General features: G+C 46.4%; 8 protein-coding genes across 8 annotated transcripts, besides 25 other annotated features; all 8 read right to left on the bottom strand.

Moving 5' to 3' along the window:
• Positions 1 to 1105: part of a sequence feature (areas merged during assembly that could not be assigned to a particular haplotype. This can correspond to areas where the two haplotypes were merged or to regions with more than two copies in the genome that were merged during assembly.) that runs on past the window's edge.
• Tc00.1047053504149.80 (hypothetical protein, conserved) lies at positions 103 to 1500 on the bottom strand (the record flags this gene model as incomplete). Its single annotated transcript, XM_813011.1, has 1 exon — positions 103 to 1500. The coding sequence occupies one exon, from the start codon at positions 1498 to 1500 to the stop codon at positions 103 to 105; it is 1398 nt and encodes a 465-aa protein (XP_818104.1).
• Positions 1106 to 1386: a sequence feature (areas merged during assembly that could not be assigned to a particular haplotype. This can correspond to areas where the two haplotypes were merged or to regions with more than two copies in the genome that were merged during assembly.).
• Positions 1387 to 6692: a sequence feature (areas merged during assembly that could not be assigned to a particular haplotype. This can correspond to areas where the two haplotypes were merged or to regions with more than two copies in the genome that were merged during assembly.).
• Positions 1818 to 2969, bottom strand: Tc00.1047053504149.70 (hypothetical protein, conserved; the record flags this gene model as incomplete). Its single annotated transcript, XM_813010.1, has 1 exon — positions 1818 to 2969. The coding sequence occupies one exon, from the start codon at positions 2967 to 2969 to the stop codon at positions 1818 to 1820; it is 1152 nt and encodes a 383-aa protein (XP_818103.1).
• Positions 3021 to 3043: a microsatellite.
• Positions 3056 to 3077: a sequence feature (AT_rich).
• Positions 3753 to 3777: a sequence feature (AT_rich).
• On the bottom strand, positions 4047 to 6410 carry Tc00.1047053504149.60 (uncharacterized protein; the record flags this gene model as incomplete). Its single annotated transcript, XM_813009.1, has 1 exon — positions 4047 to 6410. One exon carries the CDS (start codon positions 6408 to 6410, stop codon positions 4047 to 4049), a length of 2364 nt encoding a protein of 787 aa, XP_818102.1.
• Positions 6499 to 6543: a sequence feature (AT_rich).
• Positions 6570 to 6589: a microsatellite.
• Positions 6693 to 6721: a sequence feature (areas merged during assembly that could not be assigned to a particular haplotype. This can correspond to areas where the two haplotypes were merged or to regions with more than two copies in the genome that were merged during assembly.).
• Tc00.1047053504149.55 (acyl-CoA thioesterase, putative) lies at positions 6716 to 7669 on the bottom strand (the record flags this gene model as incomplete). Its single annotated transcript, XM_813021.1, has 1 exon — positions 6716 to 7669. The coding sequence occupies one exon, from the start codon at positions 7667 to 7669 to the stop codon at positions 6716 to 6718; it is 954 nt and encodes a 317-aa protein (XP_818114.1).
• Positions 6722 to 14173: a sequence feature (areas merged during assembly that could not be assigned to a particular haplotype. This can correspond to areas where the two haplotypes were merged or to regions with more than two copies in the genome that were merged during assembly.).
• Positions 7833 to 7858: a microsatellite.
• Positions 7866 to 7887: a sequence feature (AT_rich).
• On the bottom strand, positions 7918 to 8559 carry Tc00.1047053504149.50 (hypothetical protein, conserved; the record flags this gene model as incomplete). Its single annotated transcript, XM_813008.1, has 1 exon — positions 7918 to 8559. One exon carries the CDS (start codon positions 8557 to 8559, stop codon positions 7918 to 7920), a length of 642 nt encoding a protein of 213 aa, XP_818101.1.
• On the bottom strand, positions 8713 to 9714 carry Tc00.1047053504149.40 (tatD related deoxyribonuclease, putative; the record flags this gene model as incomplete). Its single annotated transcript, XM_813007.1, has 1 exon — positions 8713 to 9714. One exon carries the CDS (start codon positions 9712 to 9714, stop codon positions 8713 to 8715), a length of 1002 nt encoding a protein of 333 aa, XP_818100.1.
• Positions 9806 to 9835: a microsatellite.
• Positions 9937 to 9963: a microsatellite.
• On the bottom strand, positions 9985 to 10911 carry Tc00.1047053504149.30 (hypothetical protein, conserved; the record flags this gene model as incomplete). The annotated part of the gene is made up of 1 exon (XM_813006.1): positions 9985 to 10911. One exon carries the CDS (start codon positions 10909 to 10911, stop codon positions 9985 to 9987), a length of 927 nt encoding a protein of 308 aa, XP_818099.1.
• Positions 11050 to 11080: a microsatellite.
• Positions 11260 to 11286: a microsatellite.
• Tc00.1047053504149.20 (ATP-binding cassette transporter ABCA1, putative) lies at positions 11853 to 17105 on the bottom strand (the record flags this gene model as incomplete). The annotated part of the gene is made up of 1 exon (XM_813005.1): positions 11853 to 17105. One exon carries the CDS (start codon positions 17103 to 17105, stop codon positions 11853 to 11855), a length of 5253 nt encoding a protein of 1750 aa, XP_818098.1.
• Positions 14174 to 19006: a sequence feature (heterozygous, Esmeraldo-like haplotype).
• Positions 17201 to 17230: a sequence feature (AT_rich).
• Positions 18052 to 18084: a microsatellite.
• Positions 18284 to 18310: a microsatellite.
• Positions 18557 to 18582: a microsatellite.
• Positions 18599 to 18619: a microsatellite.
• Positions 18650 to 18691: a microsatellite.
• Positions 18807 to 18836: a microsatellite.
• Positions 18888 to 18981: a sequence feature (T-rich).

Here is a 19006-nt window from a genome sequence, read left to right on the forward strand (position 1 = left end):
AAGGGGGACATACAAAAAAAAAAAAAAGGAAAACAAATGGAAAACCCTAATGCTCACGCCCCAATCAGAATAGACTTTAGAGTGTGCTGTTGCCGCAGGTCCTCACGTTTCACCCGTGGAGCGCCCAACCATCATTAAGCCAATAGTTGAAATCAACGTCACCCAAATGCCTTCGTCGCCCAAAGAAGAGAAGGTCGCAATGGCCCAACCAGAAACAAAGATAGCGGCCAATGCTCTTTTGATTTGATGTGTCAAAATAATTGTCACCAATCCAACTGAAAAAGGCATCAACACGACACGAGTTGCGTCTTGACGATCAATTAACATACTGTGAACGAATATAAGAAGGATAGGAGACCATTGCTTGCAAAACTGCTTTACATGGCGATGTAGGTTGCTTGAAAAAACCCTGTCAGATGTTTTGAAACCATTCTCAGCTACAGAAGAAAACACCACTCCTAACATGGCGGCGGGAAGATCCGTAAACAGCATTGTTGCGCCCAGGTACAATAAAAGGCCGTTTTCACTTACCCATGGACTGAGCCATGAGCCAAAAAGAAGAAATGCGGCACAAGTATGAATCATCCACTGATTCATCTCACCACATCTTTTTATTAAAACAGGAGCAATAATCGCCTCAATGGCAATAACAACTGCCATGTGAAGTCCAATAAAAACATAGTGCAGCTGAAACACCTGACGGTCAATGAAAGGATACATACATTGGCTCATGGATGCACAAGACACACAAAGAGCGGTAGGAACAAAAAATGAAATACAGCTGTAGGGCTGCCTCAGCAGCCAGTTTTTGTACTCTTCCACTGAAGTAGCTCCGGGAGCTGTCCTTGTCCCATGTGTACATGTAAAAGAGAGGAGCATGAGCGTTACGGCAGTTGCAAATTCCATGGTAGCCAACATTTCAATTGCAGCTGCCACGTCTGTAGCGTACTCACCAAGTACCCCACCAAAAAGCATGGCAGCCATAAGACTGAAGATGGAGATTTTTTGTGTGTCGTATCCCTTTGATGCGTCTGAGAGTTCACGAGCAGCAAGAGCACTAAAAGATAAGGCGTGACGAAACAAACCGCTAACAAAACGTGCAAGAAGATACAAAAATAAAGAATGTGTACGAAGTGCGTTTGCCGTGATAAAACTGCTTATTGCTGTGGCAATTAGTGTTGCCGTATATGTTGTAATTCCATTAAAACGCCGAGCAAAGCGCTCGCAAATGACTGTGCTCCACAACTGTGGAAAGAAATAAAGTGCTTGAGCCAAAGCCAACGACCAGAGAGAAAGTGGAACGGCTGCCGTGTAGAGTGTAATGATGGGGAGCGGTGAAGCAGTGACAAGAATATCAATACATTTCGCAATTTCAAGCCCAAGACACATGTAGTTCTGTCTTATAACTTCCTTCCTGGGAAAATCGTTTGGCGTGTCTGTTCTGACGGAACGCTTGCGCCTCCCAGGGGACGGCGTTTGTTTTTTCATGGCACCAACCATCTGTATATACACATATATCTACGCTTTCATTTATAAAGGTCAACAGGAATAATAATAATAATAATCCCAACCCAGGAAATCAGACAGCGGTCAAATAATACCAAACATACACTCAGAAACATATATCAATAAATATATAAACATCACTCGCGTGAAACCCATCACACCACATGCCCCACCACCACTTTACATCTGTACCTGCAAACTCCGCATAATAAATAAACATCTACAAAAAAATACGCATGGGCATTCGCAAAGGCACGCTCACTCACACACAAAGGGAGAAGAATAAAAAGAGAAAAAGCAGAGCCATTCAACTAACATTTTCTTTCGAGTTGGCTGAGGGCCTCCGCAACAGATAGGTTGAGTGGTTGATAATCATCCGCCTCTCGGGCAATAAACTGCAGTCGATCCTTCGCACCCAAAAGCTGTCGCCTCCCCGCTGGATGTTCAGCAACGTTCACAAAAGTCTTCAGCACATTAACCAAGACATCACGCTCCTCTTCATGCATGAGAAGTTCCAGAAGAATAGGGGCAATATTTTCGTCCACCGCCTGTTGTTTCCCGGGTTCGTAAATGGTGAGTTGTGCCACCGCCCCTGTGACAGCTGTCCGCACCCGCAGATTGTCGTGCGTCATGTAAGGCCGCAAAGCCACCAGAGTGCAGTGGTTCACAGCAGCCTTTTTGCCCAAACGGTAAACGGCTGCTTGAGTCACCACCTCAGCCGCCTCTGAGGCGACAAACACTCCATTTCGCTTCAAGGCCTCGGTCACTTCCGCCATTCCGCCTGATCGTATGAACCGAATAAAGGCCTCCTTGACGGAAAAAATGGTTGCGAGAGCTGAGCAGGCCGTTGCACTCACTCTCACCTCTTCGTGACGCAGCAACGCAATGCAACGCTCAATAAAGCCATACTTGACAAGACGCACTGTTGCCTCGTATGCATTATACGCCGCCCGACACGCAATTGTCACACGCAGTACAAGTATTACGACCTCCTTTGAAGGATCATCTAATGCTTTTAGCAGTTTGCCAACCGTGCCCCCCTCATCGTCCATCGCAAGAAGCATGTCTAGTCCCTTTGTCTCCCGCAGCAAAAACGCAAGAGCCTCTGCCGATTTGCACCGCATTTCCTCAGACTCATCGTTATGAAGAGTAGAAAGTAAAACATCAAGAAATCCATATCGAAGACTACGAATCACATTCTCGCGCTGCAACACGTACAGTTCAAGGAGATGATCCACGGCTTGTCGACGCCTACCGACACGGTCGTCCAGCATCCATGCACGCACCTTCTCATATTCCAGCTCTCCAAAAGGCCTGGTAAATATTTCTGGATCTAAGGACCGCGGATACCGCTTCATCTCGTGCATCAGAATACACCGCTGATTGCGCTCATAACGCGACTCAGCAAAATTGTCCTCGCAAGCAGGCGATTCCCCTTGCAACGCACGAATGACAGACCACATGTAGCCCAAGGCACCACTAGACTATGAAAATTAAATTAAACTTAAGCGGTCAAAAAAAAAAAAAAAAAAAAAAACAATCGCCCCTCAAAAATAAATAAATAAATAATACGGCCAGAAAAAGAAACACATGGAGTAAAACTCCATTACATATAAACAGAGAGCATTTTCGTCCGTTTTCTTTCACAGCGTTCACTTCCTCACTGTTGCGGCTGATTTCAGCACCAGCAAAAATATTCCTCTCGGAAATAAACAAATACGCGGAACGCCGCTTACTGACTCATTACCGCCTCTCTTTCATACCTGGATAGCTTAAGTCGTTTGACAAAACACACGTTGATCGCTTAATAATATGTAGAGCAAATATGCAAGCGCCCCCCACACTCCCAGTTGCACCACAGACAAGAACCAGGCTACCCGACGCCTGTGAGTATTATGCGCTCATCCCACCACAAATCCCGCAACGAAATAAAGAGAGAGGAAGAGAATATATGTATATAAGGAAGTATACGATGGTTTTCATTAAATCCTGCAAACTCCTTGATGGTACAATTGTGGCTGCATAAAGGGGGTTGTTTTGCCTCACGTCCTCCGATGCAGCATCCTCTCCAGGGGGACCGAAAAACTCCTTTACATCTGCACTCTGCAGAGCGGAGGTGCTCGAAGATGATGACCGACATGCAGGACATCGAATTCTTTCAAGGAGACACAAAGAAATAAACAACTAAACCCTTTGAACTCCGTGCGTGTTCATGGCGACACCAACACAGCTACCCGCCGAAAGCGAAAAAAAAAAAATAATAATAAATAACGAAGTTTCCGCCAGCCAAAAATAATGCCTGTCATTGCAATGGACTTTTTTTTTTTTTTTCGCCACCGGCTGCGCGCATCGAATACCCAACCGTATACACACACATAAATACACTCCACACAAAAAAAAAAGAGAAACTCTCAACAGAAAAAAAATAAGCATTTTGAATAATTGCAACAAAAAGAAGAATAATAATAAACTTATCTAAGCAGTATCTTCTCATGCGCAATAAAGTCACCAAGAAGGAAGACTTAAAAAGCCCAAAACCATCATATTGTGACTTCCCCGTCGCCCATTTGAGAAGCAATAAAAAAAAAGAAATTGTCCTCTACAGAACAAAAAGTGGAGTGTTTGTTTTCAGCAAAAAAAAGTTCCTGCCCCCCACGTTGACAAGAGTACAGAGCACCAGCTGATCGCCGGTCCCTACCACCTCCAAATGCAGTACGGCCTAACACGACACGTGTGACGGGAAGTTCGGCAAACGCAAAATATGTGGCCATCGCGTCGTCGTCATAACGTTGCGGCGGGCAAAAAGGGCGCCCAAGCAACGATTGCGTGTGCAACATCCCATTTGAAAAAAGTGGCTCCAAGGCAATATTATCCAGTGCCAAAACGCCGCCACGCTGACCCAGCAACCTAAGCGCCCCTGTGGTAAGATCGTGAGAAACACAAAGAGCATCCCACTCGCGTGAATCACCGTCCAAGAAACGCTGCGGTGGTTCACACTCCGCGACAGCCGAAGAAAGAATCATCATCTCGTGTTCCCGCTCCGACAGTTCCCGTAGGCAAACGTCCTCCAGTTCGCCCCACACCTCATCGACCTCTGTTCCTTCAAGAACAGAAAATCTTCTTCCACTCCCAATAAGCATAACCAGCGTCACATCCCCCGTTGACACAGAAGCCAAACGATAAAAAAGTCCGTTTGTATCCATTCCCTCTGTCTCATTTTGCGTAAGACGAACGACGTGGGCTGGAAGGTATCGCCAAGCAAGACGCAGAGTAGATCCGCGGAAATTTGAGCAAACTACACGGCTCCAAAGAGAGGAAAAATTTACTGTTTCATCTCTACCACCAAACGTCTCGTCCGCTAAAGGACTCGATGGAAGCTGGAGATCCGGGTCTAAGGCGAAATTATCAAGTCGTGCCTCTGCTCTAAGCAGTGACGTTAGATAGGGATGACAGTCACTAAGAATCACCCGCACGCCCACCAGAAGTACCATTGCAAAGCACCCCCCAAGTGTTCTCTTCGCTGAAATGGCTCTCTCAAAACAAGAGCGAAGATCTAGCGCTAATGCAAAAGCCCGGCTCGATAGTGGAGCGGCTCGCAGAAGAGGATTGAGAATATGTGGTTCGTATGACGTAAATCCACGCTCGTTCCTTTCATATCGGCTTTTCTCAGTTCCTGGCAAAGAAATCAGCTCCCAATCAGGCCGTAAAGACGACATGCAGCTAGAACCTTGAGGATTGAAGAACAGGTCACTTGTCATGTAAAAAAATTTATTTCCAATTGACCGACACCACCGTCGAAACTCATCTGGCGACTGACCAAAAACAACACCAAAATCCACGCGGGGCCCCTCTCGCATTTCAACCACATCAAACATGCATTGCAAAGCCAAGCGAATCTTTGCATCTGGCACCCCTTCGGGAAAACCAAATAAAACTGTCGTTGGGCAATCACACCGATCCAAGTTATTCTCCTCCGGGTTCAATACAGTGAGGGATGTGTTATTTAGTGATAGCAAAACTAGCGCTACCTTCACGCCATCAAGACGCACAATACAGCAGTCACTACCCCACGCATCGTGCACTTTACAATCGTCAATGCAAAAAGATGTTACAAACTGCATGAGAGGTCCAAGAAATCCCCGACGAAGGGCCTCTGGAAATGGACTGAAGGGAGAAGACAGGGAATCCTTCGCATCAGGAGCACTAGGTTGTGGACCAAACATCCAACGTGAGTGACTCACGTAGATAAGCTCATTGCCTCCTTCAATGCAAGATTTATGGCAAAAAATACATATGAATCGTGAAAGTGACTCACGAAAAGGCAGTAAGTGCAAATCTGACAAACAAGGCGGTCGGTAAAAAAAACGTGCAGCTTCAAATTTTCCCAAGTTACGGTAGTTTGCGTCGATGGGCCGCAATATACCAAGCTCTACAAGCGGCATTGTGTACCGTTGAAAAGCCTCCTGGCGGTCACAGGCAAAAAAAAGAGAGAATGAGTTGAGAATGTAATCGCCTGCAAGAAGACCCTCAAGATCTAGGTGATACTGCATATGTTCGTGAAATATACGAAGTAATTCCGCTAATGTCACTTGTGGCAAAGGAAATCTTTGAGTAGAGCTGCAGCAAACAATAAGGGCTTCTCGCAGAATTTCCAAATCTTTTACAGAACCACTTTTCTCAACAGCTTCAAGGTGTTTGGATGCATGTTGTACCGAATAGTTTTTCGCGTCCACAAGAATGGGGCGTGAAAACTTATGTTGCTCTGAGTTAACAGCAGTACCACGCGCCCCGCCCTGCAACGCCGTGGCTGCGACATTCCCACCTATCCCCTCCACTACCAATGGTGCACTAACATACAACATATGCTGCCGAAGAATTTTGTTGGCATGCAGTGCTGTATGCATTTGGCCAGAAATGAAAACAGGAAGAATTAGGGTTATGTATATGACGGGGGTAACCGCAAAATATCTCTTCCTAATAATATTCCTAAAGAAAAAATATTAATATTAATAATAATAATAGGTAAATAAAAAAAAAGCCACAAAAAAATATCCCACAAAGGAATATATATATATATATATATCCCTTGCAGAAAAAGATCATCATAAAGAATACATCCCATTCCCCGTCGTCCTCAAATAGACGCAAATAACCACACAGAGAAAGTGAAATTGAGAGAGAGAGTAATGGAAGCACTTCCCTACGCTTGCTAGAGTCTCGATTTGTAGCCCTTTCCTGTGCGCATAAGTGTTTGTTGCACAGTGCTCATCCAGAGTGTTCCATCCTGCCCATACATGCGGCCTTGGCCGATCCCCCTGCCTTGCGCCGCCCAAGGACTAAATACCTCGTACAAAAACCATTCTCCAACGCGAATACGCTCCGGATGGTGGAAATAAATGGTATGATCCAGACTGGCAAACTGACAAATATCATTGTTTGGGAACCTGTGTGGAAACAATGTTGATAGAGCCACAACAAAATCAGAGAGCCAGCAAGCCACAATGATGTTGAGACGCTTCTCTGAAATGCCAGTGGCATCTCGCAGTAACGTCCACCCCTCCGGTTCCACTCGCAAGCACAACTCCCACGGCACCGTGCTTTGAATGAAATGCGGGTTCATGAAGTTTACATAACCCACACGAGCCACTGCAGATTCCCCACGGCTGGCTTCGCGTGCTTCGTTGGATGACGTCAAAGTTCGCATATAATTGAAGAGGGAGGAAGATGAACTCCCTGTCAATGCAGATTGAGTGAGGCACCCTGGCAGACACAATTGATGTTCAAGGCCGCCACGCTCTTGTCGAGAAAAAGTAATAATTGCAGAGAGTATGTGTCGTTCTTGTTGCATTGCCAACACAAGCCGGGAAAAAAAAGAACGGCCATTATGTAACGATTTCACAGAGTACACCACGGGTGATCCACAATCACTTCTCCCCGCTGACAGAAATTTCAGCTGAAGACTGATGATATCCGTATGGGGGTCATCCGCCGCGAGATACGCGGCCTCCACACAGTGCGCCACCAACTGCCCCCCATACGTCGCTTTGGAGTGAGTGGGTGTCCACAAATACACGCTGCAAAAAATATCTTCGCTAACACGCTCCAACTGAAGGGCACGGGGAGGCAGGGACAAAAACTCTCCAATAACGTCCTGCAGCAGCATGAGAGAGACAAAAGCAGACCAGTTTATAAGCCTTTAAAAGCAACAAAGGTGGAGGAAGAGTAAATTCTTCATGATGCAACAAGACCAGGAAAAAAAGTTCGATGCATAGTCGTTTCTTCCAGCTCCGCCACCTTTCATTTCCAACACGACTAACTGCTACCAAAACAACAACAACAACAACAACAATAAACTGTTCATATTTTTTTTATTATTATTTTCTTTGTTGTTGTCGTTGCTTTTGACCCCCATTACAGTTCAGCATGTCTTTGGTTCCGTAACCGTGTGAGCGCCTCAAGACGCTCCTCAGACAGAAGCTTTCGCTGCATCGAAATGGTCTCGTCATGTGTCAGGAAGAAGTTTGGCGGCACGTCGCAAAGCATACGCTGGATCTCCGCCTCGCACAACGATCCTCCAAATGTTTGACGCACAATCATCTCTACAGGAATGCGACTGTGTCGATGCTTCTCGCCAACGGCACGTGCCACATCTTCGTACGACTCCACAGCCTTCCCCCCTGCTCCTACAGTCCACCCATCCGTATTCAGAGAGGCATGGCACTCCATGGGCATCGTCGCTGTCTTCTCTGACTTTTCTTCAGTTGAGAGCGTCATCTGACTAATCTGCCTCTCCACCTGTCGTACCGATCCCTCCACAGCATCATTTTCCTTCCTGCTAGAAGAAGCATCGCCTCCAACTTCGCGTCGAGATCTCTCCGCAACGTACAACGCGTGACGGCTTCGAATGGTCTCGCCCTCGTCAGGCAAACGACTTAGAAGGGTTGGGTGACGTAAGAGCCTCTCACAGCGTTCAATATGCACGAGCAACGCGGAAAGTTCCATTTGTGTGACGTCACCCTCCGTATCCATCGCCGTCATTCCTATACTCAACATAAACTTAAAAAATCAAAGAAATGCATGGAACGGCATAATCAAATTCCACCAAGAGAGCAGGAAGACAAGTCATTTTGATATCCACCAACAACAAACAGGTAATGATAATAATAATTGCCCCCTCCCCCTCTCAACCACATTCCCTTCCTGCTCCTACAAATCCACATCGTGTGGTCGAAAAGGAAAGAGCTTTCGAGTGTTGTTGTAGATCATGACAGCAAAACTCTCAAGGGACGTTACTTCCTCGCGGTGAAGGCTGTAGAGCACCTCCAACACCCGCACCAGGTGACACGGTTCACACCGCGACTTCACAATTGCCCCCTCCAGAAACTTTTCCTTGCGGCACATGGGATAAGGTTTAAGCAGCGCATCTGACACCCCATTGCACTTGGCCGCATCCTGCAGAAACTTGTGTGAGGCGTGTGTATTTCGGATCTCGCACCATGGTCCATCCGTCTCAATCATAAGTCGATCCAGTGGCACGGACCTCGCAACGGCAATATTATAATCGGTCTTCAAGCTGCATCCATTCAAACCAATAAAAAGTCCCAAATCCAACAGCCTCTCCATTTCTTCCTTGGATCCGGTAAAACTGTGCACAACCCCACCTTTAAAGCGGTGACGATGTTGCGCAAGAACATGAAAAAAATCCCCTCCGGTGTTACGGTCGTGCAGAAAAAGTGGCAGCTGAAATTCCTCCGCAAGCTCCAACTGCTTCACAAAGTAATGCATCTGCACCGACTTATCGCAGAAAAATAGCCGATCATAGTCCAGGCCCAATTCGCCAATAGCTGCGACACATCCACCCTCCTTCCCCACCGTGTGCTCCGCCACTAAAGCCCTCAGTTTGCCGTAGTACCCTTCGGGATCCTCGGCAAACTCACCACACCTAGTCGGATGACAGCCAACGGTACAATAGCACTGTAAAGATTTCGAGTTGTACCTTTTACACAGTTCAACCGCCTCAAAACTTTCCTTCAGGCATCCCGCTGTAATAAGAAGGCAGCGCACGCCAACCGAAACTGCGCGTGCAAGCACCGCGTCAAGGTCCGCTGGATGCCTCTTCCGGCCATTGTACACGCCGTGGAACATGTTGTCCGTCAGATTTATGCCAATGTCAATCATCGGCAAAATCGAAGATTGAGGAACCGGCATTATGCAACAGCAGCGCCAAATATATATCTACAGATAGATATAAAAATTACCAAAAGGCCAAATCTGTACTCCGTAAAAGAAGAGGCATACTAAAAGAAGAAAAAATAAAAAAAAAAAAAAACCGGCAAAAATTCAAAATAGCAAACAAACAAACAAAAAAGATCTTTGTAAAAGCATTTCAGCGGTAATAACAATCAGAAGAGAGGCATGAAGCACGACGAGATATATATATATATATATATATATATACTGCACTCACCTGCGCCCAGGTCACATGCGGTCACCATCCGGTACTGTCACCGGAGGCAACTCTTTTCTGTTAACACCCCGTTTTGACAAAAGTTGAGATCCCTCAAGAAGAAGATCACGCTCATTCCGGAGGTATTCTAAACGGTTTTGCCGCACTTCACACGTCCGCTTCTCGTTCTTGCCTTCACGAGTAAAACCCTCAATCAGGCGTTCCAGGTCTTCCAACACTGCGGCTGACATCACGTGATAATTGTGGCGCTCCATCCAAGCAAGAAACTGCCAGACGACTTCATGAGTGGTTAGAGGAGATTGTCGCTTCAACTCCTTCAAATCCGTTCCCGTCACATCATTCCCGTGTCCTCGCAAGATGGCGCGCAAAAGCACAACAAGAAGCGCGTGTACGGACTCTGGAGTGGGATGGTAACCCTCATCCACAGAAGTTTGCATTACCCCTAATGCGCGTTGAAGGCGTGTGGCCGGTGTGCATCCACCTTTTATTTTACCTTCACGACCCCCCTGTGACACAGCAATATCATACTGTGTCTGATGCACGCTACGTAACACTGCTCGCAGGTGATGTTCACGCCATTTATCGAGACGAATAGCAGCCGCCAGCATGTCCTTCCACTCTTGTTCGTCAGGCGTTGTAATGAGTGTATAGAGAAACTGCTTGGTGGCTTCCTGGAGTGGTGCCTCTTTTTCGCCATAGGGACGGTACACATTGAGAGTCATGGCTTCGTCCATGTCCAAAGCATCCGGCAGCTCGACCGTGGGGCATGATTCTACTGAAGAGTTTACCCTCCCATTCTTCGGTGTGTGACAACAACCACGAGACAAGCACAGCAGCCCACCGTCTTTGTTGAGCACGCACCGCACCGTGCGGGCACGAATGCACAACATCCGTCGCAATAAAAGTTGCATCCCATGCGAAAAGCCAGCACTACTCATTAATGGCAAATAAAAAAACAAAAAGAAAAACGCTCAATACAGAGCGGCAAGCGTGCTCTTAAAGTAAAACGCAGAGTTCCAAAGAATACACCAAGGCCCAGCAATGTGTTTCTTTTAAGTAAATGAACAGTGCAAACCAAAAAAAAAAAAAAAAACAAAAAAAAAAAAAGATGTCCACATGCAAAAAACATAGAAAAACAAAATAAGACAAATAGAAGCCTTACTAAGACCTTTTACTCCTTTCCCGCAAGAAGAGAAAACACAACAATGTGGAATGAAAGTTTGTTTCAATACGCTCAATATCGCCGCACCTCATAAAAGACTCATCCAGCTGTCAAACGCCCGCAAAAAAATAAAAATAAAAATAAAAATAAATCACAATAGGTATTAATATGACAACCGATCACACTGCAAAACTCACAAAGTGGCAGTCTTTCAAAGCGCACCGCGACAAGCGGAGCCCCCTCAGCGTAGAGGGCAGCAGCGGATCGGTGGGTAAAGAAAAGAAAAAAACTTGCACTCGCTGTCTTCCAACGCGGAGTCGTTACAAGCGCAACAAGTAGTCCACACGTAGACAGAGAAGTAAAACACGACGCGCGCTCACCCACCGAAACCCGTTCACACGCATATCCCCATCTGCAGACACCACTAAAGATTAGACACATACAGAACAACAAAAAAAAAAAACAAGACAAAAAAATGGCAAATAAATGCAGCCAAAATTTCACATTTTGTGGGGGAACAATGCCACTTAAAAAAAAAAAAAAAGGGGGGCACCTCCCTAAAAACAAATTATTTACACATCACAATAAATAAACCAAAAAAAAAGAAAGAAATTGAGCAAAAAATAGATACACAAAAACGAATTTGACCCCGAACGATTCGCCACTCCTCATATTTGCAATTGTCGACCCCTTGTGTAATGGCGCCCCCACCACGCACTAAAAATCAGTCTCTATTTCCCCAATGACTCGCAAAAAAACCTGTTCAATCGATGTCTGAGAAACGCTATAGTCAGTGATGCCCAACAACTCCTTGTTATCCCGTAAAATGCGGAATGTGTCACTAATAGACGCGTCGCGGGGCAACGTATACACAAACCGCTGTCCTTTAAACTCATTCAGCGTCGCGTTGGGAAACATTTCGGTCACAAATTTCACAATTGGTTCATAAAGCTCTGCACTCTCAATACGAATGCTCATCTCATACCCGCTACCAAACTTATTTTTCAGGTGTGTCTGGTCACCAATGCACCGCAGCGTTCCGTCCACCATGATGGCCACGCGGTGCGCCAGGACCTCCACTTCCTCCAGATGATGTGTCGTGAGAACTACAGAGCAGTTGTCAGAAACCGCCTCGATCGCGTTCCACAGACCGCGACGTGCAATGGGATCCATGCCAGCCGAAGGCTCATCCAAGAACAACACGCGCGGGCCTCCCACCAACGCAATCGCCACGCTCAGCTTGCGTCGGTTGCCCCCGCTCAGCTCGTGTGCAAGTGTGTCCCGATACTCCACAAGCTCACACAGTTGTAGCAGTCCGGACACAACATTATCGCATTGTCTTCGCACGATTCCGCGCACACCCGCGTACAGCTGCAGTTGCTCCTCCACCGTCAGTAACTCCAGGCACGCATCAAACTGTGGGCAGTACCCGATGCATTTCAGTGCCTCAGAACTCTCCTCCAGGATGTCGTGTCCACAGATTGCAGCAGATCCGCTCGTTGGAAGAAGCTGCTGGCAAAGCATCGCGATAGTTGTCGTCTTACCTGCACCATTTGTGCCAAGAAAGCCAAAGATTTCGCCAGGAAGAACACCAAAGGTTAAATTTCGCACCGCAACTTTCCCATTGGAGTATTTTTTATGCAAACCACAGACCGTCACAACAGAGTTCACAATACCCATTTGCTTTGCCATGTAAACGGCATTCCGCTCTTCCTCAACATCCGTGTCTTGGTCCGGGATTTCCTGGTTGGTACTCCTCTGAACTGAATAGAAATGTCGACTCCAATACCTCCGCCGCTTTGGATGCTCAATGAAAAGCAGCAATAATAAAAAAATGGGAAATTCAACCGCAAGGAACACAATGGGATATCCAGTGATATTGCCGTCAAATGCCGAGTTTACCAATCCTCTCATTTTCATCTGCCTGAAATTACTTAGGTTTATCATGCATTCGCCGATGGAGTATGTTGGCAAAATACGGAAAGGCCATCGGAGGTGATCGGATAAATCTTTTGTTTTCTCGAGGAGCGAAAAAATAAAAACAACCATCAACAGCAAAAACCCCAGGACAAAACCAGCCGCCATCACCACCATCTGCGCCGTTGAGTGCTCACTAAAAAAGAAACTAACGAGATACCCAGCAATCGTACTTGTGAAGCCGTATACAAAAAATAAGGTGAGCAAAGCACCGACCGTATCGGGTCCAACGTATTCGTCCCGACGAAACACCGCAAAAATTATCACGACAAAAATGACAGACACGAGATACGCCGCCATGTCAAAAAGAAAGTTAGACAGCCAGTAAATCATAAGGCGCAGCCCTGCAATCTTCTGTAACTGTAACGCACCACATTCCCGCTCCTTTACGACCCACGCAACAGGATTAGATGGGAAAAAAGTAAATGGTATCATGAGAATCGTTCCCATCAGAATCACCTCAATGGAGCTCAAAGAATCGACACCACCGCGGAGAGCACCAATTGACCATGAGATGTTGCCCCTTCCACTACTTATATTCTTGTACAGGAGTTGATAAAAAGCCGCCATGGTAACGCCCGTTTGGTGAATGGCCGAAGTATTGTGCAACATAATGATGGGATTTATTTTCCCCATCTTCCAGTAAAGATCACGATCAATGCAAGAGATGCTGGCGTACCGCGGCATTTCGTGGGAAAACCACGTGTCAGATGTGTAGCTTCCAAGTTCCACCGCGTTCCCAAAGTGGGTTTCGTTGACAATTAAATTCGACAAAAGAGGCTTTTCCCCCCAAAAGTCCTCGCACTGAGCCGTGTCCAGGAGTACTTTCTCGTTGTAAAGGTCAAATGATAAGTTAAGCTCCTGGTTCTTTTTAAAACTTACCAAACCAAGCAACATAGCCAGTAACACACAGAAGAATGGACACACCAGTTGAAAGCACTGCATTCGTCGGTCACGAAAGGCATTCTGAAAACGTTTCTTCATCAGAACGCAAAACTGCCGCAACGAAGGGGAACGTGTTAATGCGCAGTTCCACAAAAACGAATAGTCTTCATCATGCATACGAATTTCGTCTAAACCCTGTGATACACGCAAAAATACATCCTCAAGAGTTGCTGCAGAAATCGAATATCCACATACGCCATAATTAGCGTGACCTTCAATGCTGTACAGGAGTTCAGAAAAATTCGAGGCTTCGCTCATCGGCAAACAGTACGACAGATGAAAACCACTATAACCAAGAAACAACACATTCGGAATATTTTCTTCTACAATTTGATGGATGGAATCAAAATCTGCATCCGGGACCATGGCGATCGTAAGACTATAACCCAAACCCAGCCTGGATTTTAAAAACAAACTGCTGCCAGAGCATTGTAGAGAGCCGCTTTTCATGATACCAATCCGGTGCCCCAATAAATCTGCCTCGTCCATGTAATGCGTCGTCAGCAGGATGGTGTGGGAGGAAGACATTCGCCTTAGCAATTCCCATATGTGACGGCGTGCACCAACGTCCATGCCAGCAGTCGGCTCATCAAGAAACACAAGGCGGCTCTGGCCCACAAACGCGAGACCCAAAGAGAGCTTCCGCTTCTGCCCACCGGAAAGTCGCATGGCAGGAAAATCAATCTTTTCTAACATGTCTGTCTCGTGCAGCATTCGCTGCACCGCCTTCTCCAGCTCAGCTCCCTTAAGACCCTTTATTTTGGCAAAGAACTCCAGATGCTCGCGGCATGTCAGTTCCGGCCACAAAATGTTATGCTGTGGACAGAATCCAATCTCCCGCCGCACACGCGACAATTGGTGCCGCACTGAGAGTCCATAAACGTAGCAGTCGCCGCCGTCAGGTCTCACCATGCCTGTCATCATGTTCAGCGTCGTCGACTTCCCCGCACCATTGCGTCCAAGCAACACAGATATCTCGCCCTCACGCAGATTCCAGTACAGATTTTTCACCGCAGTAAATCTCTTTCCGCCTCGCCAATACACCTTCCGCAAGCCACAAATTCTCACCACAATTTCTTCCTCTTCTTCCTCATCATGTTCAAAGACACCGTCCGGGGCCCGCCCGTCAGGGCCACCCCCCTCGTACACGTCTCCTTTTGAAAAGTACCAACGTATAGGGTCAATAATAAAAAAGAATGGGTGTTTAGCTGTTCCCCAGTCCTTTGGTATAACGGCGTCCAGGTACAACATGAGAATAAAATAGATAAAAAAATCAACAAGCATTAAACACAAAACCACTACCGTCTTTGGTTCGTATAAACTGTCCGCCAGCTTTTTTGCGGAAAAACCACGCGCGCATTCATCCGCTAAGATATGTTGAAGTATTGTAACAAAAGCGGAAGGTGAAAGTAAGGCAAAAATTATAGTCAGCGCACTGTTCGTTTCGGAGGTGGCCATAGTCGGAAGCGTCAGGATAAAGTAGATAATCGGTGAAAGCAATGACGCAAGGCGAGCCTTGCTGAAAAAAGCAGACAAAAGTCCAGAAAGTGGGATGGTCGTCAAGGTAAATAAAAAAAATACACAGAAGATGATGAATGGATCGCTTTGTGTCATATAAGTGCATTTCAATAGAATGCTGATGACTATACACACAAAGAAGTCAATCGAAACGGATCTCACAAGCCACACCGCATAAATCACGACATCTTTCATGCCCATTATGAGCATTGCTTCACGAATACGCATTTCCTTCTCCAATACGATTGCTTTCGTTCGTGTTGAGACGGAGTAGAGAAAAGCCAATACAAATATGAGAGGCAGAATGTCGCGTGCATACATCAAAAACGTTGCCTGACGATACTCAACAAACGCCTGAGATGCAATGTAGGCAGTTGTATTCAGACGGAGCGTGGGGGAAAGTTGGTTAATGTAGTACTCCGATATTAGTTTCTGCAGTGTAAGGTAGCCCGACAAAACGTACATTTCCGCCCTGTCAAATTGAAAACCGCCAGGGTAGGCGTCTGAAACAACCTCGTCAAAATCCGGCACTGCGGTAGCATTAAGATAAATTATAGCGTCCAAGACCTGACGGTCAGCACGACGTACATGAACGATGCCCCAATTGAATTGGTTGTTCTCAAATTGTCTTTCAGCTTCTTTCATCGTGTTGTAAATGCCACCGTTCACGTAATTAAAAAACTTGGAACTTTTCTCAAGTTCTGCGGTTAATCCCCTAAGGAACGTTGAATCTCCAACAAAATACAACATGCCGGAGGAAGTAATAGCAGAGAAGCGCGTCTTGGGATATATACCAAAGGGCGATGAACCCATTTCTAAACTCTTGCGCGCCAACCATTGAAAAACGACAAGGGCATCCAGTGTGGGGAGCTCTGCAATGCGGCCGTTAAAAGAATTCAAAAATGCGTGCAACAAGAGTGACGCACCAACCGAGGCGTACACGCAGAGGCCTTTGACGGGTAATGTGCTCTCGTCACCTTTGCAATCAAGGGGAACTCCTGGATTACAAGGAGGGAGACCGTGCACTCCGCCTGGGGTACGGGAGCACACGTAGATCATGTAGAAATCCGCATCAATAAATGACTGCATATGGGAGTAATTCACAAAATTTGTCTCAGTGAATTGTTCCGTGCCCCAGAGGGACCACAGAAAAACGGTGATGCAGAAAAATAGAATCGGGGTTCCCACCTCCAGAAGAAGCCCCAGCTTCGTTCGCAAACACTGCCGAAAAACACGCTCAACAACCGCAAGGAACTGATCCAGAAAAGACAATTCCGGCACCTCACACGCACGGAACTCAGAAGATGGCCCCGCTGCCTCCTCCTGCATGACCTCCGCTCGCTGTTGCTGAAATTCCCACGGATCTTCAGTCGAAGCAAAACTTCTCCAATCCTCCGGCAACGGCGTCTGGTCACAAAAATTTTCTTGGAGCGCGTCATCCTGGTACCCGTAGTCCATCTCAAATTCGCCAGGGTCCATCCAAATGCCTTCCGAGACATGGAAGCTGCCAAAGTAGTCAGCGTTATACATGCGGGAGACACACACACACACACAACCGGTCGGTCGCCGCAACGTCTCGCACAATCCCTCCGGCACAACACAACACCACACGTCCGCTCCTTTTCAAAAAAAAAAAGTAAAATATATATATATATCAATTCCTACTGCCTTCTCCTTTTGATGTGTCTCCACTCCTTCCCTCACCGTCCTTGCGTCGAGAACACAAACAGGAAAAAAAAAAAATGAGATCACAAAGAAGGGCACTGTCTTCATATTTAAATTCAAAAATGCGGCTATTCCTCCTATAGGGCATTTGTTATTTCAAGAACAGGGGGCAAATGGGGTTTTTCTTCTCGCCCCTTTCTGTCAGTTGCCTCGCTTCCTCCTCATGGTCACGCTCAGCCACCCTGCAAATGCGCACGAACTCCCGCTCCATCGACATCTGCTACAGGTGATAATGCGGCAAGCCAAGCGAACAACGGTGATTCTCAGGCAACTCAAACTCCAGAAAAAGTTTCATGCCTCCTGTAAAAGAAAAGCACTGAGAACTGGTTTTCAATTACACCGCTATAACAGATGCAGCATCAAGGCCAGGGGTAAAGCATTGCTGGAAAAAAGTATGAAAATCAAAGAGAACCACACAAAAGCAAAACCAGTTTCTGTTGGCCTGCAACCTTTGCACACCCTCCCTGTCGCCTTCCACGACACCCCCTTTTTGGTTGGTTGCCTCCGGCGTCCTTTTTGAAGTGGCGGCTCAAGAAGAGGAAACAAAAAGAAAATTTGATGGGTTCACTTTTTATTTGTGGTGCCCACAAAAACGCCACCATAAAGCATTTTAAATTTCTTTCTATGTGTATGGAAAGGGACTTGTGCTATTGTACAGCACCGCAGATGTCACAGTTGCAAAAAGACGTTGCTTAAAGTCACCGCGTACACATCCCGAACGCTGCGGGGGTCTCTTCTCTCAGCAAAGGGAAAAAGAAGAAAAAAAGAAAAGAAAAAAAAAGAAGACGGATTGTGCTCACGAGCCAAAGAGAACGGGAGGAGGCGCGGGAACAGAACTCAAAGGACGACGTGGTGGCCAATCAACGCCACTTATTTTGACTTTGTTGTTGTTGTTGTTTGTTTGGTGCTTTTTTTTTCTTTTTTTGGTTCTTTTTTTGTGGAGCCTCGTCCAACAGCTTGTAATCCTGCAAAGCCGCAAATCCAAAAAAAAAAAAAAAGAAAAAAAAAAATCGTCACGTCGGGCTGCGCACTTTGGCGGAACGGTGGGAGGGGGAGGGAGTTGGTGGCCCCACGTCCACTTATTCTTCACTCCGCCGCTCGCTGGACGGTGTCCCCACACACACACCGCGGCTTCACACGAGACACAAACAAATGTCCACGTCCTCATTTCCCGCACTCTCTTCCTTCACACACGCGCCCATCGTCTCGGGTGCTCGCACCCGCTCGGCAGGACTTCGGGAAGATCAGAAGCCAAATTTTTTTTTTTTTTTTTTTTTTTCTTAACGGCAGACGGCACCAAAAAAAAAAAAAAAAAAAAAGTGATTTTCCACCGGGCGCTCAACACGACCAAACAAAAAAAAAAAAAAAAAAGACAGAAAAAAAAAAATAAACGACGCAAAGCCCCGCGTATTTCTTCTGAACAGCGTGTCGTCCCGGTGGGGGAGCGTGCGTGCACAAAAGTGCGGGGGCGTCCCCCGCCCACCCCACCGGCCGCCAAAAAACACGTTTTTTTTTTTTTTTCGTTTTGTTTTTTTTGAGGGGCGGGGGGGAAAAGGGATGGGAGGGAACAAAAACGACAACCCGACCAAATAAAAAAAAAGAAAAGAACAAACAAACAAACAAACAAACAAAAACGAGCAAAAAAAAAAAAAAAAAGAAAAGGAAAAAAAAAAAAAAAAAAGAGGGGAAGGGAGGGGGGGGGGAAA

This window comes from Trypanosoma cruzi, genomic scaffold, assembly GCF_000209065.1.
Source record: "Trypanosoma cruzi strain CL Brener 1047053516617 genomic scaffold, whole genome shotgun sequence".
In the NCBI taxonomy this organism is placed as follows: Eukaryota; Euglenozoa; class Kinetoplastea; order Trypanosomatida; family Trypanosomatidae; genus Trypanosoma; species Trypanosoma cruzi.